Source organism: Centroberyx affinis, unplaced genomic scaffold (genome assembly GCF_046629955.1).
Source record: "Centroberyx affinis isolate AG114_WGS23_722 - 3 ecotype Tasmania unplaced genomic scaffold, CSIRO-AGI_Caff_v1 ptg005180l_1, whole genome shotgun sequence".
In the NCBI taxonomy this organism is placed as follows: Eukaryota; Metazoa; Chordata; class Actinopteri; order Beryciformes; family Berycidae; genus Centroberyx; species Centroberyx affinis.
The window spans coordinates 42,803-70,285 of record NW_027282575.1 but is presented as its reverse complement, the minus strand read 5'-3'; the positions used below and the strand labels follow the sequence as shown (position 1 = coordinate 70,285).

The 27,483-nt window shown below is 42.7% G+C and overlaps 2 protein-coding genes across 2 annotated transcripts; one reads left to right on the top strand and one right to left on the bottom strand.

The window, feature by feature from the left end:
* Window positions 1–582: 582 nt before the first annotated feature.
* Window positions 583–27,205, top strand: LOC139666879 (Fanconi anemia group A protein-like). The gene is made up of 42 exons (XM_071546219.1): window positions 583–778; window positions 1,570–1,682; window positions 2,685–2,781; window positions 2,943–3,103; window positions 3,891–3,986; window positions 4,087–4,160; window positions 4,406–4,515; window positions 4,620–4,730; window positions 4,948–5,011; window positions 5,861–5,973; window positions 6,065–6,141; window positions 6,844–6,985; window positions 7,456–7,589; window positions 7,904–8,014; window positions 8,239–8,334; window positions 8,611–8,673; window positions 8,832–8,899; window positions 9,195–9,255; window positions 9,500–9,549; window positions 10,017–10,087; window positions 10,175–10,273; window positions 10,599–10,732; window positions 10,853–10,923; window positions 11,811–11,910; window positions 15,694–15,887; window positions 22,514–22,610; window positions 22,719–22,922; window positions 23,019–23,092; window positions 23,173–23,305; window positions 23,564–23,617; window positions 23,768–23,937; window positions 24,033–24,138; window positions 24,360–24,419; window positions 24,507–24,611; window positions 24,878–24,993; window positions 25,118–25,283; window positions 25,396–25,458; window positions 26,039–26,132; window positions 26,273–26,348; window positions 26,597–26,762; window positions 26,832–26,930; window positions 27,071–27,205. Exons 1-42 carry the CDS (start codon window positions 718–720, stop codon window positions 27,167–27,169), a joined length of 4,353 nt encoding a protein of 1,450 aa, XP_071402320.1. The 5' UTR covers window positions 583–717; the 3' UTR covers window positions 27,170–27,205.
* On the bottom strand, window positions 17,098–18,030 carry LOC139666874 (olfactory receptor 51E1-like). Its single transcript, XM_071546213.1, has one exon. The coding sequence runs from the start codon at window positions 18,028–18,030 to the stop codon at window positions 17,098–17,100; it is 933 nt and encodes a 310-aa protein (XP_071402314.1).
* Window positions 27,206–27,483: the final 278 nt, after the last annotated feature.

Here is a 27,483-nt window from a genome sequence, read left to right as displayed (position 1 = left end):
GAATATTACACACAATATATACAGTATGGTGGTTTCATTATTGCCCTAGCAGACACTTTCCATCACTGCTGTGACAGAGTGCCTCTAATGGACTGGCTGCTGCTATTTACCTCCAGTCAATCAATGGTGTGGGTTGCCAGGTCTGTTTGTTGACAGAAGAAGGAGCAGAGATCAACAGAGCGAAAGAGTGAAAGACAGAGACAGAGGAAATGTTAGCCTTGCCAGCTTTGTTATTCATTGATCTGCTTGTCTCCTGTCCTGTCTGGGGAGATTGATCTGTTGTTGAATTCCCTTTACTGGCACTCATTAGTAATGCTTATTTATTTTTGCGAGCCCAATATATTCCATATACTGTAAAATACTGTGTATGCATATTTTGGCATATTGATACACACGCACGCGCACACACGCATCCCTCTTTCAGGACTTTGAAACCGCAGGGTTCATTTTTGTTTGTCCGGGCGACATGCTCAATCCTGATTGGCTCTGGCGTGGACCAATGAGAGAGCAGAGGGAGAAGAGCGCGAGGAAAAAACATGGAAGTGAGGGTGAATCAAAACAGTTTCGCCGCAGACAGAATCTACTAACTAGCGAAAACACAATACTTCTTCATAATAATTCATTAACCATACACCGTGTTATCATTCATTGAAAACGCCACAGTAGCTAGGAAAGACGACATGCCCTAAGTGTTAGTTTATTCACAGTAAAAGCAGAATGTCGCTGAGTGTATCGTGTAGCTCCGTCTGCCAGAAAAGGACTCTGTCGAGCCTCCTTGGTGAGTTGACAGCTGCCTTGCTAAACGAGTCTCAGTAACAACATTATCTTATGTGAATACATAACTGAAACGCACTGAACAAATACTACAAGTCTATTCCCATTATCTGCCCCGAGTCATTAGGAGCCACTCTTAAATTCGGCTCATATATAATCCACCAAGGAGATTTTATTTCAGTGAAATACTAACTTGTAAAGTGGCCCACCGCGGCGAATCAATTAAAAAAGTTGATATCTTTAATAAGCAAGTGCTGCTTTGTGAATTCTTTGTACGCCGAATTGAAGTGTGCCTCCCACTAATTCAGAAAATGTCTAGAGTCATCTTATATGTTATAAGGAGTGTGTGCCATGATTGGTTTATTGTTCGTTAGTACCAGCAGTGTTTGTTTGGAGCAGTTCCTGTGTTTCACGGTTAGAACATGAGTACATTTCTGAGTGAGTGATTGGTACTGCTGCTTAAGAATAGCTTTTGTTTTGAAAGGGAAAATAAGGCGATATAAGTACTACAGGGCGAGACAGGACGTAGTTTTTTCGTTTACAGGAAGGAAGGAGAGGAAAAAGGCGACGAGGCAGTTGTGTTAAATGGTGATACTGAATAATACCCCATAACTTTTATCCACAAGAGACCCCGCCTAATTCATTTACAATAGCACTTTAGTGTTATGCTACTTTCACACAGTATAACGCTAACAGCGGTGCCTCCTATTGCTGTAAAGTTGCTCCCCACCACCTGAAATAAAAACTAAATACATAACGTTACTTTGTTATTTTTACCTGCCTGTCTACACCCAGCTGGTCGTGTGGTGAAGAGGCCGAGGCAGGAAGACGGCCAGCGGCTGCAGGAGGCGGCCGTCCAGCTGCTGAACCAGCAGCAGAGCCTCTGCAGCCTGCTGGAGGAGGCCGGGGTGAGTGGAGGGACGACAAATCCACTAAGGCTCAATAATGATAATAATAATAGTAATAATAATAATAATAATAATAGTGAAATTTCGATGTTTAATGTGTAGTAAACCAGTTAAAGGTGCTATGTGTAGCTTTTTAGACATGTAATTAGCGACAATTTTACACCTGGGATGCCAGGTGAATGCAATCAAGCAGCAATCAACGAGCTACATCAACAGTTAAAAATATGTTACACTGCTTGTGAAGGAATAACCTGCAGGTTAATGTAATAATGGGAAGTTATTACATTATCCATCAGTTTATTACATTAACTTAGCTTTTTATTACATGTTCAACCCATTTAGAGAGACATTTTGTTACAGTTTGACAGGTTATTACAGCATCTGGCAGTTATTACATTATATGGGAATGGTAGTTTTTTTAGCATTATAATGGAGATCAAAGACCAAGCAAAAAATCACATCAGGGCAACATTCAGGACCAAAGTTCCCTCTAAGCCAGTGGTTCTCAACGTGGGGTCCGGGGACCACCAGGGGTCCTTGAGGGCATTCCAGGGGGTCCCCAGCAAATTGATGAATTGTTAAACTTCATTATGTTGTCATTTTAGAATGACTATTTTGATCAGAGTTTCACTGTTATCTCTCTACCTACAGTTCTGGACAAAATCATATCTGACAATAAAAATATTCTCAGATTTGGGTCCGAGAGACAAAATCTCATCAAATGGGGGTCTGTGGCCCTAATGTGGACTGAAATAGGGGTCCTTGATATGTAAAAGGTTGAGAACCACTGCTCTAAGCTGATAGTTTGTTGACCTACGTCTAATCATTTATCACACTGACCAAATAATCGATAAGGTGTTTCATCTTTGTAAGCGGGTTAGGGCATTTGCTCCTGATTATTTGCCAGTGTTTGATATGTCAGTGTGTCTTTTTTTTATCTCATCTTTATCCTTCATCTGTGTATCTTCACTCCTTCTCATCTCTGAACTCTTTTTTTTATAGAGTCCAAACCCGCGCAATCTTTTCTGCAGGGAGAATGCAGAGCAGAGAGGGCCGGCGTCTGAAGGCCTCCCATCAGCCATGGCGGGGTCACTCCTGGGTGAGCGAGTGTGTCTGTCAGTGTGTCTGTCAGTGTGTCTTGTGTGTTTGTGCATGCGGTGCTCCTAAGTGGGACAGGGGATCCAAAATGAAAACAGAAAGTCTTAAAATGTCTTATATGTGTGTGTGTGTGTGTGTGTGTTTTACATTGTGCGTTCCCAGTGTGTGAGCTGAGGCGTCAGGCCGGGCAGCTGGGCGTCCCCGTGGCCGCTCTGTCCGTGAGGATGGTGCTGGAGAGGCTGACGGAGATCACCGGAACTGAGGAAGAGGAGGAGGAGGAGGAGGAGGACAAGAGGAGAGTGCTGCTCACCTCCTCTCAGCGAGTTAGTGTCTCACTGTTGCGCTGGGGCAAAATTCTTGGGGGAACACTGAATACTTTTTGGAAAGATCGGCAAAGAAAGAAACAAAAGTCTCATCTCTATACAACTATAATCACACTGTACAGTCAAGACACCAGCACCTTCAGTATGCTAATAGGGATGTGTCATCCCCACAGAGTGACTTTGGCTTTTTCTTTTTTTTTTTTAAACTTATTTTTTTATTTGGTTATTTCTCACATCCCCTTTTACATCAAAAATATTTCAACATAGGTTGACAGTTTCCTTTACAGGGGGTTACAATTGAGATAATGAAAATAATAATAACAATACTGAAAATAACTAATGTAAATAACACAAACATATCAAAAACAAAACTAAACATGGGCTATATACAAGTTCACCTTACATAGACACACATATTCAGTCCAATATACAGAAAGATATCCATATCATTTATCTAAAAATAAAAGTATATGGTCGTTCCATTATCAATCCCAATGGTCCCTTATTGCCTCCATTAATGGTGTCCATCTTTCTATAAAAATGTCCCTCTGTAATCTTAGCATATATGTCATTTTTTCCATTGTATAAAGGTTTCTTAGAATTGTTGACTTTGGCTTTTTCTGGTTTACTTGCCTTTACTCTCGCACTAGTTCTGCCAAATCACTTTTATCAGTCAGTGGATCATTAATTCTGCCATGTCATTTAGCGTTTAGAGTGCAGCAAGCGTGTCGCATATGAAATGTCTATACTTAAAAGTCCCATCCCTGGTGTGGTATGTCCTTTCCAGACCCGGCTCTGTGTCCTGCTGCAGTCCAGCAGAGAGCTGCTGTCCCTGGGAGCCCTCTGCCCCGAGCTGCTCTGGCAGGAGTACTGGAAGGCTCAGGTGTGTGTGAGAGAGAGTTTGTGTGTATAGTGTATGTGTGTATGGGTTTGTATGTGTGTGTGTGGCTTTCTCACATAATGGGTTTGTGGTGTCTTTACAGAAGCAGCCCAAGCTGGAGGTGGTGTACCATCTTCACTCCCGCAACATCCTCACTCTCAAGTATATTCTAGAGAGGTAGCGAAATATTTTTTTTTTTTTGTGAATTTTGTGATGCTTTATTGATCCTCCAAGGGGGAAACTCTTCTTTTCACCCCTCTTGTGGGGTCAAACTTCTGAACTAGCATTTTATCTTGATTCATTACACTTCAGCTTCCTTGAAGTTATTACATTGAATTGCATCTAGGACTCAAAAAAGACTAGGACTCAATCTCCATCCAGGAGAGGATTCCAAGTTTACTTCCCCTCTTTCTCCCCCCCAGTGATGAGGCGGTGAGGTCATGGTTGGTGTCTGAGTTGAAGGCTCTGTGTGGCTGGACGGCTCCAGAGGACCAGCAGGAGGCCAGACAAGTCCAGCAGGAAGTGCTATCCAGTAAGAAACATCACTGGGACTAATACGCCTCAGTTACTTAATCTTAGGGGAAAACACAGTATGCAACCTTTGCCTAAAGACCCTCTTCTCTCCCTGTGTTCCAGCGGTGGTCGGGGTCTTGGTGGGAGCCGGGTTTGAGGGGAGCCAGGAGCCAGCAGCACCGAACAGAAGGGTCTCCCTGCTCTGCTGCTCAGTCCTGGACCACATGCTCGCCTGTGAGTCCGCCCCCCCCCCCCCACCCGCTGTGTATTCCTGTATCGATGAAATATTTAGATCCCTACTTTAACCCATACCTCTAGGCTTTATGATGTGGGATCTGAAAGGTTCCCCCCCCCCTAGTCTCCAAACTGCTGCGAAATCCTACTTGTACTTTTTTAATAATTTCTTTGTCTTGATTTTCAACGTATTGTTTCCCCTCCTTCCTTCCTTCAGGGCTTCTGGACACCATGGATAAGACGCAGACCGCGCAGTGTGGCGGAGCGGGAGCTGAGCTATGGTTCTTTTCATTTTATTATTTCAGATCAGATTTCTTTTCTTCTGGAACTGGAGAACAAAATGATTCCTACTGATTCCTCATACCATAATTACCGGATTTGAAAGCAAGGAGAGATATGAGGCCTAGTGGTAGCTTCGACAGTAGAGCCTTATAGATGAATACCAGTGGCCATTTTATTAGCTACACCTAGGTACTTGGTAGAACAGCCTTTTTCCTCCAGAACAGAATTCTTACTCGATAGTATCACGTAGTCCCTGCGGATCTTCCAGCGGTGCGTTCTCGCATTTGTTAAAAAAAAAACCCCGTTCCACCTCCTCCCAAAGGTTGAGATTCCGGGGACTGTGCCAAGAAAACATCCCCCCCCCCCCCCCCCGCCCCATAACACCACCGGCTCCAACCTGTACCGCTTCACTGTCTCGTTCTAAGTGGAACAGCGGCTGTCTCTGAGCCTCTTCCAGCCCTGTCTGCGTGCTTCATGCAGTGAGTCACAGCCACTTGACTCACTGTCTAGGGGAGCGAGAGACAGGGGGGGTAAACCGAAGAGTGGCCACTGAGTGTATAATGTAGGAAATGCATTATTTATCGAGGCATTGTGGTAAACTGCATCCACCGGCTTTAAAGTATAATTGTCTTCATAAGCAAATGCAGACAGGGAAGTGGAATGGATGTGTTTTTTTTCTGTTTCCAAAAGCGAACCGTGCTTTGTTTCTATGCAAAAAGCTCCAGTTTTTGAGCAAGGTGTTCCACACGGGTCTTGAATGATGATCTATAATTTAGACCGTGCTGCTCTGTGGTGTGGGATATGTGTCTCCGTCTCTCACCCACCCACCCCTCCCTCTGTCTGTGCAGGATCCAGCTGTTTGACGCGTCACTGTGCGGGGTGTCCGCATCCCCAGAGGCCCTTCGCCGCTTCTTCACCCACTCCCTCACCAACGCTCTCACCTATAAACCTCGACTCGCAGGTAAAAAGCGAGTCACACGTCGATCCTCGTGGCCCTTTCTCATATGATCACTTACTTTCATTCCTAAGCGAATAAAAACATCTTTCCTCAGTGTCGGACGCCATCGCCATGCAGAGCGAGTGGAGCTTCGCGAAAGCCAGCCGGTCGCTCACCTCCCTTTTTCGTAAGGTAAATAGATTCGCGAGCCTCCAGTGCTAGTTTTGTTTATATAGTGCTTCTTGTATTTTAACTATAAAGAGGTGTGTCCTATTTGTCCAGTGTAGTAATAATTTCTGGTATTGATTCAGAGTGACCGCCTCACATTACATGGAAATTCTATTGTGGATCCTTGAAAAGTCATGGAATGTTTTGAAATTTAATCCATGAAAATGTGTGGGAACCCTGATTTTAGTGCTTCTTGTATTTTATGTTAATATTTTTATGGAAAATTCATGTTTTATTTCAATAGCTTCCATGTAATGCAATGCAGTGACTCTAAAGCACTCAAATCCAATATAAAAAAGTGAGTCCCATTTGTCCAGTGTAGTAATCATTTCTGGTATTGATTCAGAGTCACCGCCTCACATTACTTGGATTATTATGGATCCTTGAAAAGTCATGGAAAAGTTTTGAAATTTTATCCGTGAAAATGTGTGGGAACCCTGTATAAGAGGGCGTGTGCACTTCTGTCTCTCTCCTGAGAATATATCCTACTTGGCCTCGCTGTCAGTCTCTAAATTCCACAGTGATTTGTGAATTTCTGAGAATCACTGTGGTTATATTATTTTTTTTTACTCTGTGTGCTGTCACCCCACCAGTTTTCAGTGCTGTTCTGTGTATAGAATCATGCGCTGTGTGAACTGAACTTTTTCTGTCGCGCTTCCGCCGCAGCTGGCTGTCATCTTCAGCGTAGAGGAGCTGCTGAGTCACCTGCAGCAGGTTCTGGAGACGCACGAGGTCAACTGGCAACACGTCCTCTCCTTCCTCTCTACTCTGCTGGTTTACAACCCCTCCGCCCAGCCCAGCCTCAGAGGTAAACGATAGGGTTTACATCATGGGACTGAAGAAAAACGACAACAACATGGAATCTGATCAAAATGTCTCATTACAATCACAATTGAGGTTAAGGTCTTTCCATAGACTACCAGTGTAGCATTGATCAATTCTGCCATAATTCTGAAATCAAACTGCATCGTATCCATCATATCAGAGGTGAACCACATTTGACTGACCCAGATCTGATTTTTAATAAAAGGACAATATCAGCCCCATGTATTGGCAAACCAATATATCAGTCTAACCCTAGTAAACACACAGATTTATACACATTGGCATTCATTCAATACACTCTCCAGCTATGAAGAATATAGGGAAGAGTATAGTTATCAGGCAAAACACACACCAGCAGAGTCCCCACTTTGTCCCCTGCTTGTAGATTCCCGTTTCCATCCACCCCATATAGACCCTATGGTTGTCCTCTCTCTCTCTCTCTGCCTCTGCCAGAGCTGCTGTCCAGGCTGCTGAGCTCCGCGTTTGACGGCTACGACCTGGAGAACATGATCACCGCCTTCCTGCTGGCGCGCCAGGGGGCGCTGGAGGGGCCCGGCCTCTTCCCCTCCTACAGCGACTGGTTCAAGGTTTGTTCTAACCCCGCCTGGTCGAATAGAAATTGGAAAAAAAAACCTAGAAATGTTGATTGATGAAGTGCAAGTGGCAGACTATTTCCAAAGTGGATGAGTAACATTTTTGAACGAAAGCCTTCAGATGTTTCAGGAGCTACTGGGTTCAGGAATGCAGACTGTTGGTCCAGCACAGCACTGGTACATCTGGACTGGATTTGACTGAACACTTCTAATCTTGCTCTCTCTCCTCAGATCTAGTTCATCCTTTTTTTTTAAATCTATTATCATACCTTTTGTTTGATTATATCCCTGTCAATCACTTTTCTCAGATGTCTTTCGGGGGGGCCAGTGGCTACCATGCGGCCAGCAAGAAATCTTTGGTGTTCCTGCTGAAGTTCCTGTCTGACCTGGTGCCCTTTGACCCCCCACAGTACCTCAAGGTGAGGTTGTGGAGGTTTCGCTACTCCCTGGGACATTATGGGGTGGCTTCATTGCACTGGATATAAGATATATAGTGTATATCAGATTAGATTAGATGAAACCTGTAGGATCCCTGTGGGGAAATTGGATTGTTGAAGGATTGTTGTACTTCCCATGAGAACACAAACCCTTTTTCTACCCTCCTGTCCGATCAAGTTAATTTCTCGTCATTCTGACCTCTCAGGTTCACATCCTGCATCCTCCCTATGTGGCCGTGAAACACCGCAGCCTCCTAATGGAGTACATCTCCCTGGCTAAGACCAGGCTAGCTGACCTCAAGGTAAGGAGTGGGATCGATAAATCAATACCACATTCGTTTTCTGGGAAGGGGAAGGGTTAGTAGCAATACTCATCCAGCGAGGTTTATGGGAAATGTGTTTTTTTTCAACTTTAAAGGAAAAATCCACTCTAAAAACAGACCTCACATGTGTTATTCTCATCGTGCTGGACAGCTAGATGGAGGATTTGTGATCACGAATGCTAGAGACAAGACTCTGCAGACTCTGGCATTATCCATGATGATTGTGTGTGTGTGTGTGTGTGTGTGTGTTTGCAGGTGTCAGTGGAGGACATGGGTCTGTATGAGGATGTTTCCGGGGCAGCCGGAGCACCAGTGCAGGTAACAGCGACACCAAGTGGTGTGTTTGTGTACTGACGTCTGCTTGTTTGTGCTGTCGCCTCAGCACCACGGTCTATGAGAAGCAAATGTAGGTCAGTCAGTCAGGACCCTGTGTGAAAACCTGTGTGTGTGTGTGTGTGCAGTGCCAGGCTCTCCAGGACGTGGACAAGGCGGTGTCTCTGTTTGAGAGCACAGGGAGAATCTCTGCCACAGTCATGGAGGCCAGGTATTCAATCCGACTCAACGGAAGCAACCCAGTTTCCACTCATTCATTCATTCATTTCATCACCGGCCTCTTTGTCAGCAGGCTGCATTCATAAAGTACATTAGAGGATCTGTGGGTCCTTAATAAGTCTGAAACTGTCTTAAATACAGCTTTTAGAGGTGTAGATGCCAAAGATGTTTTAGTATCTTCATATCTGCTGTACTAAACACAGTTGGACTTTTGACAGATTTTGCTTTTAAAAGGGCTCCGAAGCCGAATTTAACCACTAATCAGCGACACTCTCATCCTCTGACAGTATTTTCCGGCGGCCGTATTTCCTGACGCGGTTCCTCCCCGCTCTGCTGACGCCAAGAGCGGTGAGAAACGTCATTTCAGTCCTTGCCATTACTGAACTCTGTATCTTAAAGCGTTAAAGAGTGACAGTAGTTTGAAGGAAATCAGTTTTTACAGTTTGTATAACCAGCAATTAAATCATACATGAACTAGAAACACTGTTCATGTCTTTCTGCAGGGAGTTTCTTAGGTATATTGTAGCTGTAAAATGTAGCTGTGTGCTACATGCCGGATTTGCACTTTGAACTCTGTGTCTGTCCATTACAGCTTCCTGTGAAGGCCGACGCCCGCATGAGTTTCATAGAAGCTCTGAAAAAGTGAGTTATTATCCGGAGGCTGTAAGCTATTCATCACATAACTCCGCTAATTTAGTCGCATCTCAAAATACATTTTTATCCACTTGCATTTACGTAATTGTTTTTGATTTTGCCCACTTTTGACCCTGCCTTATGTTTTTTTTTTATCCTATTATGTATTTTTTATTCTAACCAATTTTCTCTTTTGAATGCGTTTCCTATTTTATCTTCTTATATATTTAGCTTTTCTTGTTTTTACACCTTTTGTAAGTGCTGCATAATTTAAGTTTCTTCTTCTTCATATGGGAATGTCTTTATCCCTTGTTCCTTACAGTACAATGACATGCATATCTTTTTTTAACAGTCAGTATGGGCCTTATGGCAATAACCATCGGATCGTTAGTGGCATGCTCTACAAATGACTGTACATCTATAATCATTTAAATGTATATTTTGACTATTATGACAATTGCTTCTCTGTTTTTCAGAGCGGATAAGATCCCCGCTGCCCAGTATTCATCTTATGTCGAGTCCTGCCAGAGACAGTGGCAGCAGGAGAGTGAGTATCTTTACTTCTCATATGCTCTCATAGAGGTGAGTGATGATAATGTATGCCATTTAGCGGTGTTGTGCGTTGTGTTTCCAGGGAATGCGGTGTGTGTGGAAAACCACGACGACCCTCTGGAGGTCCTTAAAGTTCAGCTGCAGGAGTTCAGAGAGCTGGTCGTTGAGGGCAATGATGGAGGTAGGCAGATGGAAGGGAGACGCGTCAACACACACACACACACAGAGACACACACAAATTGTCTTATTTACTCTGGGAACGCGCTACATGGATTTTAGGCCACCTCACGTCGGTTCTAAGCAATTACAATAAAAGCTTTTTTCGATACAAAGCTTAAAAGTCTCTTCTCTCCTTATTGGGTTCAGAGTGCCTCGGACATTATAGACACAGCTCAAGAGTTTAGTTTATTCTCACTGGAGGTTCTCATTCTTAGCGCTCGTATCTCCGTTGTTTTCCACTAAGCCCGGTCTCTTCGAATCTCTTCATGTACAAACCCGTCCTCCAGAGGTGTCGGCTCAGCTGTCCAGGATCTCGCACACGCTCAGCGCCATCTTCCCGGACCGTCCCGAGGAGCCGACTGGCCAGGCAGTCATCAAGCTTCACACAGACACGCCCCTGTCCCCTGAGCTTCATGTCAATGTATGAACTTCCCTGTATGAACTTGTCTTCTTTGAATACCTTGCTGTCCTCTGTTTTTTGTCTTGTTCCAGCTGTGTCAATTGGCTGTGGTATGTTACCTTCTGTCTCTCGTATCCTCAGGTGGTCAATATGATCCTGAGAAACTTCTGCCAGTGTATGTTAGACGCTTCCCGAGCAAACCCACCTAACAAGTAAGACTTTACAAATTCTCAGCAGAGTGATTCCTGTTTACTTAACTGATTCACAGATTGATCGGTCGCTCAGTTGATCGATTTCTTTCAGATTTACTCAGCCTATTGCAAACCATACTTCTAAAAGAACAATCTCCCAAGGCTGTCACCTGCTTGAACCATATCATCACAGAATAGATGAAGCCTATGTTGACAAAACCTCACAGAACGTATCACTTGAAGCATAAGTACATCAGTAGTAGGGATGGGACGATATATTGAAATTCAATATAGCACGATACAAAAACGTGGGACAGAAAAGTGAGCAGTGATATTGGCTCCATGTTATTCTGCTGTAGTAATCACAAATGAGACGCTTGTCCATCACAATTTCACAAGCTCTCTATCCAAATTATATTATTTGCACTTTGTAATGACATTTTTAAATTGTTGTTTACATTCTAGCGAGCCAGTGCCATCGCTAGAAAGATTAGTGGCTCAGAAATAAACAGAATTCTGCACAGTCAGACTTTGTTGTCATTGAACCTTTATTTATTGTGGTTGTATCGACTAGTGAGATAAGCATATTGTCCCATCCTTAATAAATAGGGCATCATGCACAAAATATATAGATGTATCGCAGGGAAATTTCTTCGTTCATATCAGGCTTCCCGTACAGTTCTTCAAAGTCTGGAAAAGTATGGAAAAGGAAGGTTCTTACAATTTGCTGTTCTGGAAAAAATAGATTTTTTCAGAACTGGTAATGTGTAGTAACCCTGCCAAATATCATAATGCCACTGTAAAACTCAGTCACTTGACCTTTTCAGTCTTGTTTGACCTCTACATGTGTGTATTATGTAGTTTGAGGGTTGGCCTGTGGCTCATCATGTCCTCTGTCTGCCCCCCAGACAAATCCCTTGGGCTTCCAGGTTTGTTAGCGTTCTGCTCGGTAACACACAGCTGCTCTCCAGCCTCACACACAGACTCTGGGACCTATTTCATAACCAGGTACATAACCAGCTCTCCATGTGGACTTCTGTCTTTAACTCTGTGTCTGTCCTGTCTCCCTTGCCCTTTCATATCTTGTCTGGCTGTCTGCGTGTCTGCAAGATTCTTCCTTAGATAAGATTACATTAGATAACATTTTATTGATCTTCGAAATTGGGTCATTGCAGCAACAAATAATAGGATACAGCAAAGAAATAAAATTAGGGTATAAATATTAATAGAGAAAATGGTGGGTATTAAACATAACACAATTGATAGTTAAAACACTAGAATGTATTGCGTAAAATATATAATAGTGTAAAAATATATGAATTACAGCATGTATACAGGATGTGACGAATGATATTGAGACAATCAAAAATGTATGAAAAAAAATTTATATGAAAATATATGCAGTATTAATATAAGTATTATTGTATACTGTATGTATGAATACTAGAAAATGATTCCATAGATTCTTTGGAAGGTGCCGAGTCCAATCCATGTACCACTTTGTCCACCATATTGGATTTTACCGCCATTCTGAATTCTTTAAGAAACACTTTTTTCGCAACTCCTCCTAGGCCGTTCATCTGATTCACACGAAACTTGGTGTGCACAATCCTGGACCGTCCTCTTTTAATGCTGTATAAAGGTTATTGATAGGCCAAATGGTTTGGCTTTTATCAACCAATAAACATTTAACGAAACACGCCCAAACACTAAATTGGCCATAACTCATTGACCATTCATCTAATCAAGCCAAAATGTGAAACACATGTTGAGGAGTGTTGCTTGAACATGCCCACAAAAGCATTTTGAGCTGTACCACTAGTGGGCACTACAAATGCAAAATGTTTATATAAACATCGAACAAAAAGTTCGGAAATTTGTGTTTGGTAGATGACAATCAGGTACCTGATTGGCACCTGATTGGCAGCACCTGTGAGCATGCGCCCTGCTACAGTGGTCAATCGGTGTCTGCTCCAAGAATCGGCATGCCACGTTTGTCTGATCTCGATAAGGCCTGTGCGATAGGGCGACTTCAAGCTGGTGTTCCACAAAAGCAAGTTGCGGCATTATTTGGAGTGAGCCATAGTACCATCTCCAAACTGAAGGCCGAGTTCCATGAAACGGGGGATGTCAGAGAGTGGGCGCCCCAAGAAGACGACACCCCAAGAAGACCGGTTCCTCACCCTTTCAGCACTTAGGAACCGTAGGCTGTCTTCTACAGATTTGCAGTCAAGGTTTGCAGGACGATATGGCACACGGCTCTCGGCCCAGACGATCCGGAACAGACCGCACGCAGCCAATCTCCGGGCTCATGGGGCTGCCAGGAGGCCTGCCATGACCGCCCTTCACCGTCAGGCCCGTTTGCGCTGGTGTCGGCAACACACCTGTTCCGGCACTGGAACCTGAACATGTGAAGGAACGTTATGTTCAGCGATGAGTCCAGATTCTGCCTACGGAAGTTGGATCGTAGGGTCAAAGTGTGGAGAAGACGGGGAGAACGCTATGCTGATTGCTGCACCGATAGAGTAACACCTTTTGGTGGAGGCAGTGTGATGGTGTGGGGCGGCATCTCCATCACTGGAAAAACGAGGCTTGTCATCATTGGAGGCGATCTCAATGCAGAGAGATATCGAGATGAGATTCCGAAACCAGTGGCGATCCCATATCTCCACAGTCTGGGACCGAAGTCCATCCTCCAAGATGACAACGCTCGCCCCCACAAAGCGGGGTTTATCAGAGACTACCTCCAGAATTTGGGAGTAGAGAGAATGGAATGGCCTGCCAACAGTCCTGACCTCAACCCAACTGAACACTTATGGGATCAGCTTGGGCGTGCTGTTTGTGCTAGAGTGACCGACACAACCACGTCAGCTGACTTGCGACAAATCCTGGTTCTTCCACACGCTACTGAGGCTCCTGACTGTTTGTTAAATGAATAAATTGTAAAATTGTCAATATGTCTTGTTTCTTCCTTGTTACTGATAGACTTCAATCATCCAATCCACCAAACAACACCAAACAAGAGTCAATAGCAACAGCAGAATAAGCTGTTTGGCATTGGCAGAGAAGATTTGGCAAATTTTTCATGAGCGCAACCCACATACTCAGCTGTGCTGCTCATCCCACAAATGCATGTTCCTTACAAATGAGGCACCATTTAAAAGGGAAATAAACAGGCTTTCCAACGGTATAAAATGTATTGCCAAGAAGCATTGTTACAACAGAGAAATAATCTACCAAACACAAATTTCAATGTTTAGATCGATTTTTCAGAAATTTTGTACACATGTTCTAGGATCATGTCTAAGTCGATCCATGCAATTTGGTCATGATTGATGAAAGTGGGCGTGACTTATTGCATAATAACCAAATCTTGATAAAGTCAAAACTTTAAAAATTCATAAAAAATCAGCTGTATGTCCAAGAGAGGTGAAATATTCAGGACATGCCGGCTTAAGTGAGATCAATCTTTCGTACACTGGTACCTACTAGGGCTGGGCGATATATCAATATTATATCGATATCGTGATATGAGACTAGATATCGTCTTAGATTTTGGATATCGTAATATCGTGATATGGCATAAGTGTTGTCTTTTCCTGGTTTTAAAGGCTGCATTACAATAAAGTGATGTAATTTTCTGAACTTACCAGACTGTTCTAAAACAGGGAAGGAAACCCTGTCTTTGCATTTTATTTTGATCACAGTCTTGTTTTAATGAAAGTGCTTGTGACATCTCACATGTGGCTTTGACTTACAACTGAACATTTAGCCCACTTCGTAGAAAATACCGAGATATATATCGTGTATCGCCATTCAGCCTAAAAATACTGAGATATGATTTTTGGTCCATATCGCCCAGCCCTAGTACCTACCCCCGATTCTGAAGTCGCCCCCCTCTGTTTATAGCAAAAACTGACTGTGATCCCACAGCATTGTCCTCCTAAACTGTACGTTTTTGAAATCGACATACCTTAATTAGGAAACAGCCAAAAACTTAATATCTTTAAAACTGAGTGTATGGTAGATTGAAATGTGCACCTGCAAATAGTTTAATAAATTGACAATGTGATATGTTTAAAATAGTTTGATCAATCATTTGATCGTCTGTAAAGTCATTAATCACCAACTATTTTGATAATCGATTAATCGGTTTGAGTAATTTTTTAAGAAAAATAAGTCAAAATTCTCTGATTCCAGCTTCTTAAATGTGAATATTTTCTGGTTTCTTTCCTCCTCTATGACAGTAAACTGAATATCTTTGGGTTGTGGACAAAACAAGACATTTGAGGACGTCATCTTGGGCTTTGGGAAACACTGATCCACATTTTTCACCATTTTCTGACATTTTATAGACCAAACAACTAATCGATTAATCGAGAAAATAATCCACAGATTAATCGACAATGAAAATAATCGTTAGTTGCAGCCCTACAATCATTGCGGACCAATCACTTGTCCCTTTATTTGATTTTCCTACTCTGCAAAGTGGAAGTTGGAGTAGTTAAGCCCCTGATGAACTGTGATCATTTTGAAGCTTAATGAAAAGTAAATCAACACTAAATCACATGTGCAGAAAACTAGTTTTACTTTAGTTCATTTCTCCCCAATAAAACCATAACAGGAGTTTGGCTCCGTAGGTAAAGCGTCGACCTTTGTTTCTCGTTTCCTTTCTCCCTCCTTTCTCTCCTTCACTCTACCCATCATCATCCCTTCACCTCTGATTTTCTCCATGTCCTTCATATAAACAAACGCACTCTCCAGTTGAACAAACCTTCCTGTCGTCCAAAGGGGCCATCGCTGAGCGCCGCCCACGTGCTCGGCCTGGCAGCGTTCGTGGTCCACCTCCACGCCTCCAACTCCCAGAGTCCTCTGGTGCAGACAGTGACGGTCCCGGCCCCGCTGCCCACGCCGGTGCCCGTCGCCGAGGCTCTCGGCTCGGCCCTGGTCTGCAGCACGCACGCCAGCATGCTCTTCTGTGTCAGGTGAGGGCGTCTGATAGCCGGTATTTAGTGCTGATATTGAATAGCTTTGAATTTGACCATTTTCATGCCAAAAAGATTTTTAAAAAATGACAAGTTTTCAGTGTTTTCCCCAGAATTGTATTCTTGTTAGGGTATAAAAGCCTCTGAAACAGCATTTACACCATCGTGGGACACTAAAACTCTCCATTGAAACCCAGGATTATGATAACAACACAACAACAACAACAACAAAAAACCGTATTTATGCATATTTGCAAAAATAACTTTCTCGGGTGAACACACTGTCCAGATTGTCCACATACACTAACACACACACACACACACTTGTAGCATTAACGTTGTGTATGTGTTGATTATGTCAAGGCATCAAGACAAACAAAATATCTGTAAATACAGTCAAATGTAAAATATGCATCCTACATCTGTCACAGGCAATATAATCATGCTGCAAAATGTGTTTTGTCATGAAAACGATTTATCATACAGGAAATATGGTGTGTATGGACTATAAAGTACAAAACTGAATAAGTGTGCTCACATCTTGAGAATGCATACTTGTTGACTTACATACTCGTGTAGAACACATTTTGAACAGGAGCATTACATTTCATCTGTTTGACATGTAAATCATATGTAAGAAAATTATTATTATTTTACCTTGCCTTGGCCAAAAACAGAAATAACAACATTTGTAGCATTCAGTTCAGTTTGAGCTTACTGCAGTTTCAAAAAAGACCCAATATATCAACAAAATATTTTACGTGAACTATTTATTATTGTTGAATTTGTAAATGAACAAACACGTTAATGCAAACATTTATGCTGCTGCTAAGTCAAGCATGTGGTGTACAGTATATCATGAATAGTGCTGCTGAATGAATGTAGGGGAAAGAAAGGAATTTTCGTTAATTACTGTTGACATATCAAACTATTTCTTCATTAGTACAAAGGGCTGATCTGATTACTGTATGAAGGGTATTGATTAAACAAAAAAAACTCCAAAGTATAAATTAAAACAAAGGTGTTTTTGTAGTTACAGTTAATGTCATTTAAACAGAAGTGATGTGGGCCACAATTTGTGGTATTAAACATGTAGGCAAGAGTAAAACCTGTGCACCCATAAAACAGAAATGTTAGTTTGGAAAAGGGATACAAGCTGAAGAGAAGTGGAAAACATTTCTACAGTCTTACTGGCCTTTCCCCCTTTTGATTACCGAACAACTTGTTTTAGTCGGAACAGCGCCCTAAGCTGCTGGGAGATCTCTCGCATTTTGAATCCATATATGAGAGGATTAAAGAGAGGCGGGATGACTAAATACTGAATAGACATCGCCACACGGAAGATATGCGGCATGTCAGAAGGAAGCCTATTTTGAATCACCTCAAACAGAGAAATGATAGTGAAGATGCCGAAAATGAAGAGGTGGGGGAGACACGTCTGGAGCGCTCCCGCTCTGAAGTCTTTGGACCTCCTGAGGCAGATCGTAAATATCCTCATGTATGAAAACAGGATGAATATCACAGGCGGAAAGATGGCAATCACCATTATCAACAGGCCGTATAAATTGTTCATCCTCAAGTCCCCGCAGCTCAGTTTGACGAGCGAGAAATTGTCGCAGACGATTCTCGCCAGCGTGAACCTGCACAGCTTCAGTCTGCTGGTCATCACGGCCGCACCGCCGACCTCGCAGACCGGCAGAAGCCAGGCCAAGATCAGGATCAGTTTGACGGTGTGCGTCCTGATGAAAGCGTGATAGCGGAGCGGCCTGCATATGGACACGTACCTGTCGTACGCCATCGCCGACAGCAGCGTGAATTCGGAAGCGGCGTACACGTACAGCAGGAACCCCTGGAAGACGCAGGCGGGGTAAGAAATGGTTTGGTTAGCGGAGAGTAAGTCTATCAGCAGTTTTGGATAAAGAGCCGCGCTTCCTAAGAGGGCGTTCAGTAACAAAGCGGCAATGAAAATATACATGGGCTCATGAAGGCTCTTATGAACGCAGATGAGAGAGAAGATGACGGCGTTACTGCAGACGATAAGAACGAAGAGCGCGAGCGTGATTAAGAAATACAAATATCGGTATTTCAGCAGATGCACGTGCCCTCCAAGTGTAAGATATGTCACGTTTACGTAGCCGTCCATGTGGGGAGGTTTTGTCAAAGTTACAGCAAAAACATCTCATTTAACATTTCATATGACAAACGTATTGTTGTGGTCAGTTCCCTTTCAGAATGTAGCGCTCCTCGAGTCCACTCTCTCTGTTCTCCCAGATGTGTTCTGCAGACGCTCTTGTGGTGAAACTACATGTCAGTAGCAATCTATTGATTAGGCCCGCCGTCCAGGTTTTTATCAGGTTCTCTCATCCTCAGCGGGTCTCATTACAGAGTCCAAGCAGTTCCCCGAAGTACCGACCCGAGTCTTGGTGTGGAGGACAGACCTCATGATTTCTTTATCGTTGCATCATTGATATTGCCCTTGAGACAACAATTCTGGATGTACACAAAGTGCGAAGACGCAACGCTCAACATTTGTTTTATGTTTTATGTTTTACTAAAAGTTCAGATTTTAATTCGGGATTCATTCTGCTGCGCTATCATTCACGGCCTGCGATGAATTCAGTTAATTGAGATGAATTGATATTTGAAAAAAGACGGTCTAAGTGGTCAAGTTATTATCATATGGTAAAAGAATAATGAATTGAAGCTACTGGATTGTGGTTCTCCATATTAGGGCTGACAGTCACTTAGGGGAGCACTACATGTACCTTACTTTGAGTAAGGCCTTGCATTTTCTTTTTTTATTTACATATACATACATATATATATGTATATTTTTTTTATTTTTTTATTTTTTCAGCTTTCTGTTGTTGAGGAAGGTGGGAAATTTTTATATAATAAAAACTTATGGATTTATGGAATACAGCAGGCAGATTTTCAAATATGAAATAGGATCAAAGATGTTTTTCTATAAATTCAAAATTACTATAACATACTGTAATAATTTAAACCTGTACTGTAAATATTGTCATTATTCATCTTAATTTATTGTCATATTGATTGATTGCTATTATGATGTATCACTGGGTGACACACCTATTCACGTCATTTATGTATGTCATAAAAAAAAACAATGTTGTTGTCACTACATAGGCTATATCAACATGGGTAAGGTGTACAAAATGATATGATGACAATAAAAAAGTATTAAAAAAAGAAATACCATGCGAGGACTACAGTATCGCCCTTGAGAAAACAATTCTGGATGTGCGCAAAATGTAAAGACACTCCGACCTTTCATAGGAGGTATTTGTTTTATGTTTTACAAACATTTGTTTTATGTTTTACAAAAAATTCAGATTTTAATTCGGGATTAATTCTGCTGCTCTATCGTTCACAGCCTGCGATGAATTCAATTAATTGCACTACGTGTTGCATTTTAACATCAATAAAATATGAACACATTCATTTTGAGACATTAGTACTGTATATTGCCATTGCCAAGAAGATTGTCAGGCTCTAGCGGCCTCTACTCTGAATTTTACATTGCTCTTCCAGTGTAAACGGAGCTAAAGCTTTCAGAGTTTCTGGCAGTGGCAGATGATGGAAGGCCGATGGAAAAATCACTTCCACCATGTTGATCCTCGTCAGTAAAGACAAAGACACCAGGCATGGGGAGGGGGGACAGAGAGGTTTATGGGAAATATCTTAATTTTGAGAAACAATAGCAGTAACAACACCGTTGGTTTGAGATGGAGGCTACCAATCAAATCCACCATGCTCTATGGCAAGCCGTTTTAACATTTAATCGAACCACACTCCTATCTGTAATTACATTTTAGATATCCATAATAGCATTTCTCCTAGTCAAAATTATATTCTCACTAGTCAGAATGGTAATTAAAGATATCCACAATAACATTCTTACTAGTAGAAATTGTATTTCAAGATATCTACAACTTTGATTGTACTAGTCAAAACTAAATTTAAGATATCTAAAAATCCTTAAAAAGTATAAGTGGCCGTTTTAACATTTAATAGCTAGACTGGATATGTATTGCAGATATCTGTAATTCAATTCTTCCTAGTCAAAAAGAACATTTCAGATATCCACAATGACATTCTTCCTATCTACAATTGTCATTTCAGATATCCACAATGTCATTCTTCCTAGGACAAATGACATCACTTTTGCCATTCATGTGTATTGGGCTTTCAATTTTCAGATATCCACAATTTTTGATATCCAGAATGAACATTCTGGATATCTGCAATAGAATTCTTACTAGGAAAAACTCCCATTTCAGATATCTACAATCCAATTGTTACTAGTCATACTTTTAATTTCAGATATCCAAAATGAAAAACCATTCCAGATATCCATAATGTAATTTTGAATATCCAGAATACATTGTGACTAGTAACAATGTCATTACGGATATCCACAATTGGCATTATGACTAGTACAAATGCAATTTCAGATATCTACAATTAGAATTATGAATAGAAACAATGCAATTGCAGATATCCACATATGTATTGTGCATTTATTACATATATTTACATATATACATATATTGTGTATGTATTACATATATTTGTGTAAATGTATTTTGGATATTCAAAATTACATTATGGATATCTGGAATGGTTTTTCATTTTGGATATCTGAAATTAAAATTATAACTAGTAACAATTGGATTGTAGATATCTGAAATGGGAGTTTTTCTTAGTAAGAATTCCATTGCAGATGCAATTGTGGATTTCTGAAATTGAAAGCCCAATACACATGAATGGAAAAAGTGACGTCATTTGTCCTAGGAAGAATGATGTTGTGGATATCTGAAATGACAATTGTGGATAGGAAGAATGTCACTGTGGATATCTTAAATGTTCTTTTTGACTAGGAAGAATTGAATTACAGATATCTGCAATATACTGTATATCCAATCTAGCTATTAAATGTTAAAACAGCTTGCCATACATGCTCTCATTTGTTTATAGTAATTATATCAATGTATCACAACTCATTTGACAATGATAATATTGATGTTTAAAACTGCTACACAGTTAAATAATGATATTAAAGAATAGAAATTGTTGCTCCCTGTATTTTGCTGTATTGTTTGTGGAGGAAGTTTTGAATATATTTTTATTTCATAGAGATTCAGAGTAGGTTTTAGTATTATAATTGTCATGGACAAGCAAATTGTGTCTGCAGATAGGACTTTAATGTTAAAAAATCAATTAGTCGTATTAATGTATAAATGAACAGCTGTGGGTCTTCCACATTTCTACATGTTATCTCTTGCACTCACTTTAACTTTGACCCTATTCTTTGTTGGAGTCCAGCGGCCTTCTGTCCCAGCCTCACTACAAGAGATGTGTCCTTGTACCATCAGAGCCCCCCGGTCACTCTCCCGCCTCACACAGACACAAACCCCCCCCCCCCTCCCCCTACCACACTATCTCTAAGGAGCGTCTTATGTTTTGGTGGCGTTCCCTGTTTGTTCCCTCAGGCTGCTGTAGTTCTAATTTGCTCTTCGGGGGATGAGGAGATACTGTGGACCGATGACCCGCTGTCCAAATCAACATGTTTACTCTTTAACATGCTACATTGGGGGATACGGCACAGTGGACAACTACTGTACATGTAACCTTAATTACCAGTCACTCCTCAAAGGCTTATCAGGAAATTATTCTCTTAGGTACCTATTAAGAATGTGCAAGGATACACTTTAGTCCAGTGACATTTTTATCTAGTTTTTGTTTGAGTGCTGCAGAGATGTCCTGGCCTACACATCATATCCTACAGACTTAAGAAAACATCTTTGTTTGGTACAGATCCCCGCAAAAATCCAACCATAATCATTTTAATACGTTTTTCAATGAAAATGAGAATCATGATGTAAAAATGATCATTCCCTCTAGTATCGCAAATCATATCGCAATTGCAATATCAGTCAAAATAATCGCAGTTAGATATTTTTTCAAAATCATTCAGACCTATGTGACAGCAACCTCTCTATTTGAACTGTTTTTATTTGGATTTTCAATAATAGAGGATGGTGGTCACAATATACACAATAAAGACATAGTGGCATGACCTTCACATATGACCATACGACCAAAACATACTCCATAACATCTACAGAAAACAGATAATGACAGCAACCTCTCTAACATGGACCAGACACTTTGGACCAACCACGTGCCTCCTAATGAGTCATCACCCATGGCTGTAATGGATAGTCTACAGTCTCCTGTAGTGATAAATAATAATTTCAATACATTTCTCTAAGCCTAGCAGGTCAACATATTGCAAAGGCTACACTTACCAATAAGCCAAAGAGCTGTTTTGCACAACAAATGAGTCGTGCGTCTCACCCGGCCATTCAGAAATATCCTACTGTGGCGAACAAACTGTAGCTGACTCATTGAAGGACTTCTTGGAATACTTGTCAGAATATTATCATCATCAAGGTATGACCCATAGAGACTGAGCGGTAAAATCTCTATGATGTGACCAGTATTAGCGTCACTAGGATGTTGTTGCTGTTGTCATCAGAATTTGATCATAGCATATGAGCGGCAGTTTGATATATATATTTTTTCTTGTTGCTGACCAGGTTCTGTTTGGCGGCTGTGTGCTATGGGATCTGCAGAGGCGACTCCTTGCCTCCACACCAGCAGCAGGACTACGTACCAAACAGCCTCTACAAGAAGGTATCACTTTCTGACACTACCACTCTCCTTTTTAGGTCCTTTTTTCGGTTTAGTATTAGCTGTACAACTTTAAAACTAAATGCATGTAACTGCGTCTATATGTTTCAGCTGCTGTACCTCATCCCAAGACTGCTGCCCGAAGCTAGAAGGACTCCTCTCACCGGCGAGGGTCCAGAGGGAGACTACCACGAGGAGGACCACCCTGGACTGTGGAGGAGCACCGCAGACGCCAACACCACCTGGAGGAAGACCGCTTGGCATCTGTGGAGGCACGCCACTTTCCGTCAGCTAGTACAGATACCACAATACCAGGTATGGCCGAATCTATCTTCCACAAAAATGATCTATAGCTTCACTGAGCGTTGGAGAGCAATCCTGCAGCTTTGAGTCTTTTGTTGTTTGTGAAAGTTGCTTTTCTCAGAATGGCTGGCCACTGAGCTCAGAGTGCAGAGAAATGAAGATGCCCTGCCTGACCCAGATAGGTAAGGAAGAATTACACACACTGCATGTTCATTTGATTGTACCATGTCTGAAGGCACGTGTGTGTGTGTGTGTGTTGTAGGCAGGAGTACCAGCAGTGGGCCTGCCTGGAGCTCTACCTGTCCTGCCCTGTGGAGCAGGGAGGCTGTGGAGGCGACATGAGGAGCCTCTGCGCTCATATCCTCAATGCTGTCATGGACCAGCAGTCAGGGTCGGTAGAATTCTCGGAATTGTCAGAAATGTCTCGTACCTCAAATGTAATATAAACTTAAGCTTAGTGCTGTTACACACACACACACACACACTTCCAAACACCATGAAACCCTCCCCAAGAAGAGACTACAAGAGACTACATTTAAAAGCTACTCAGCTACAGTAGTGAGAGTAAATGGCATTTGTTGCTTCCATTAATATCATCACAGTGCTTTATATTTTCTGTTAACAGTGGCCAGAGCCAGGAAAAGCTGGATCAGAGTGGAGTGTCAGAAACGGGCACCTGTCTTCCAGACATCCTATCCAGACTACAGGTGTGTGTGTGTGTGTGTGTGTGTGTGTCTGTCACCAAAATGGGTGACGGATGTTTAACAAAATCTGAAACTGCTCCAACAATTATACTGGCATTGATGTGTGTGTGTGTGTGTGTGTGTGTGTGTGTGTGTGTGTGTGTCTCTGTGCAGGAGCTGGTCTATGAGATGGAAGTGAGCGCTCACTCCAGCAGAAGCGGAGCCGATGTATGCGACTTCCTGTTTGAGCTGGCGTCCCAAAGGTGCTCCCCTACCGCGACCTCCGGTTCACCGAGCATCAGCGGGGAGCTCAGCCTGCAGCACGCACTGCAGACGTGGAACAGGTACACACACACACACTAATGCATAACATACAGATCATCTGTGGTGTCAGCTGTGGGGCCGCTGAAACCTTTTCGTGTGTGTGTGTGTCACGCAGAGTATTGCTGGCCCTCCCAGCGGTGTCGTTTGTTACGGTAAAGAATGAAGGAGGGAGGACGAGTCTGGACTGCCACAACCTGATAGAACACGTCAACCAGCATCAGGTGAGCATCTTAAGGGCCGCATCATTCGAAGGGGACGACATGTTTACTGTTGCCTTGTACCTACATAATCTGTATGTAAAGTCAAGTGTAACGATGATTCTGTTGGGTTGTCTGGTGTGGATCTACAACTCCTCACTGCCTATGTAAGTTCCGCAATAACCGCTACAATGTCCATGTCTTTCTTCTCTGTCTGCCTTTCTTTCTTCCCGTTCGTGCGTCAGAGGAAGGCGTGCTCTCCGGCCGGCCTGCTGCCCTACCACGTAACGGCACACTTCCTGAGAGTGAGAACCGCGTTTCTGAAATCTAAAACAAACATGTTTTTCTGCTGTTTGAGCTCTTATGAGATTAAGACTGCGTCTCCTCCCCAGGGTGTGCTGAGTGCCAGCGTGCGGTGCGGACACGCGTCCGAAGAAGTCAACAAGGCCTGGTCCCAGATCAGTCTCCGCTGTCCTCTGCTCCTGGTCTCCACTGTGGTACTGTCTGTTCTTCGTATAGCTAACGAAATTAATGCACATTTCCTTGCTGATCTTAAGGCCTTTTGTTGTTTATTTGTTTTTGATGCCCGATTCCATTACTGATACTATGACAGCAAGATTTTAATTGGTTGAAGAAGTTCAAGAGACTTAACGCATTGAAGCTCGGCATTTCTGTCACTAATTGTAACCTATGTCCAGTATCTGTTTCATGATTTTAGTCATGCGTACTGTGTGTGTGTGTGTGTGTGTGTGTGTGTGTGAAGCACTGGTGGGAGCGTGCATCTCCAATGCTGGTGTCATTGTGGCGTCACCTGTGTGATGGAGATCCTCTCCCGAAGCAGCTGCAGCTCCTCACGGACTGTCAGCACTGGGCCAGCAGGTAAAAACTATTTCAGCCCCTTACTTGTGCTCTTAAACAAAGGCTGTGGAAGTGGGACCCAAAACAGGCCGGTCCACCAGTGTTTTTTGGGGGGGTTTTTTTTACACTTTTTCTTAACCCGCAGCTCAGGGAAGGGCGTGTCGTCCCCGGTGCCTGCAGCTCCGGCCCTGCTGCTGGCCGCCAGCCTGCACCGGGCCTGGGGAGGCGGCGGGGGGCGGCGGGGGGAGAACCAGGGCTCCAGAAACACCCTGGAGATGCTGGGAGCAGAGAGGGAGAGGCAGTGCCGACAGGTGAGAGCGCACAACTGGGTTTCTCACACTAGCTAATTAAGTGAAACCAACTCATCTGCTGCACCCAATGTGACCTTTGACCCGACATTTGTTTTCTCATTTATCCGTCCAGGTGCTAGTTTTTCTACTTTTCCTGGGTGTAAATGACCTTATCTGGACCTTCCTGTATCCTCAGGTAATGTACACACACACACACACACACACACACACACAGATACATACTAGTGCAAAGACACTCTTTCTCACACACAAGGGTTCAGAAAAAAAGGTAAAGTCAGGGAATATCATGGAATTTTACATTGTGTCTTTGGAGCAGCAAATATTGCTAAACAGCAAAGAAAATAGAGTAGAAACAGAAAAATGGAATATAAACGAGAATATAGCAAATGGGGAGTTTATTAACCTGCACAACTCCCTTTCACACAATGTTAAGAAGAATGTATGAATGAAGAGTGTGAAAAAGGTGTGCAAAACAGCAGCAGAATTCACTGAGGCAAAGAAAGAATGAATGCAGAATACAGTGGAAATATACCAAAAATAGGAAATATGTTCAGTATCAAATGGGTGGAAACTGTATACAAATATCAATATATAACAATGAGAAGGAGTTGGAAATATGAAGAAAAAAAAAAAAGTGAATTTACAGCAAGTATACTAACTGATAGTCTTTTAGTTGAGGTGGCAAGTCGACCAGCCTCACCTATTGAATAGAGGGGGTCCCTGTTGTGTTTTGTCTGTGATGGTTTCTGTAGGAGGAGAAGAGCCATCAGAGAGCCAGGGCCTTGTGCACAGACGTCCTCACTGTGCTGGTGGACTCTCCTGACTGGCTGCTCATCTTTAAGCCAAACGGTACAGAATAACCTTTCTAAAACCTCGGTTCGCTCCACATGCTCTGAGTAAAACCATCTTTTTTGCTGGTATTTGTTTTATATATATATATTTTTGCATTGTTAAATTCATGTGCTGTATCTTTCTTCCCCCCACACTAGAACAAGGTCTTTACCAGTCGGTTACCATGGTGACACGAGATGAGTGCACTAGGCTGATGCCATTGGCTTTCTACAGGTGAGTTTTTCAGCAAGTCGTTTTGGTGTGGCTAGTTTAAGTGTGGCTTTATTGGGGGAATAATAACCTGGAATATGGCGTTTCATTCAAATACCAATGTAACTTGCATACTGTACTAAAAATACATGGAGAAATGGTCTTTGTGTGTGTGTGTGTGTGTGTGTGTGTGTGTGTGTGTGTGTGTGTGTGTGTGTGTGTGTGTGTGTGTGTGTGTGTGTGTGTGTGTGTGTGTGTGTGTGTGTGTGTAGCCTGTTGCTGCAGCAGAGTGCTGAGCTGCTAGACAGGGCCGTCCAGTGTCCAGGCTTCCTCCATGCTGCCGTCCTCTGCTACATCAATCTGCTCCAGCTCTTCCTGGACGGGGACACGCCTAAACCGAGCTCGGAACCCCGCGCCGACCAGGTGACCGAGCCCCGGGTGTCCGTTCATACCAGAGGAACGGTCTCCACACTTCACATTACTGAATTCAAACCTATGATTTGTCAGGTGGAGCCGTCCCAGATCTTGAGCCGAGCCCAGCAGTTTCTTCTCAGGACGATCTCTCAGACCTCCCCGACCGCTCTCTCCTCCAGCCAGCTCAGACAGGTAAGCAACACACACACACACACACACACACTCCACTGACTACATTCATTCCCTAACCTGCCTGCATGAAGTCAGAGCCCTGAAACATCATCCTATCTCCACTCCTTCCTGTCCTGCCCCCTCTCTGTCTCCTGGTCTAGCTGGAGTCGCGGTGTGCAGAGCTGGACCCCGAGGTGGCAGCAGCCCTCTCCCTGCACCTCAGCCCCGACACCCTCAGCCAGGAGATGGACTTCTTCTGAGCGGGTGAGGAGCGGGCATTCAGGCAGAAAACTACAAAGCTAAAGGGAATGTTTGGTTGGAGGCTCATTGGAAACCTCTTTACTGTTCACTATGCAAGTCTCAAACGAATGTTGATACCCGGCTTTGTAAAAACATCTCCACACAGTTTATTTACAGGTCATCTTGTACATAATGCACATAGGACTTAAATGTCTATATTACACATGTGTATATCTCAAGCCCTTTTCAATGTTTACAATTCAGAGATAAACACTTAAAGAGTACTTTGCATTGTAATAACTTAATAAAATCATTTACTGTATGTAACATTAAA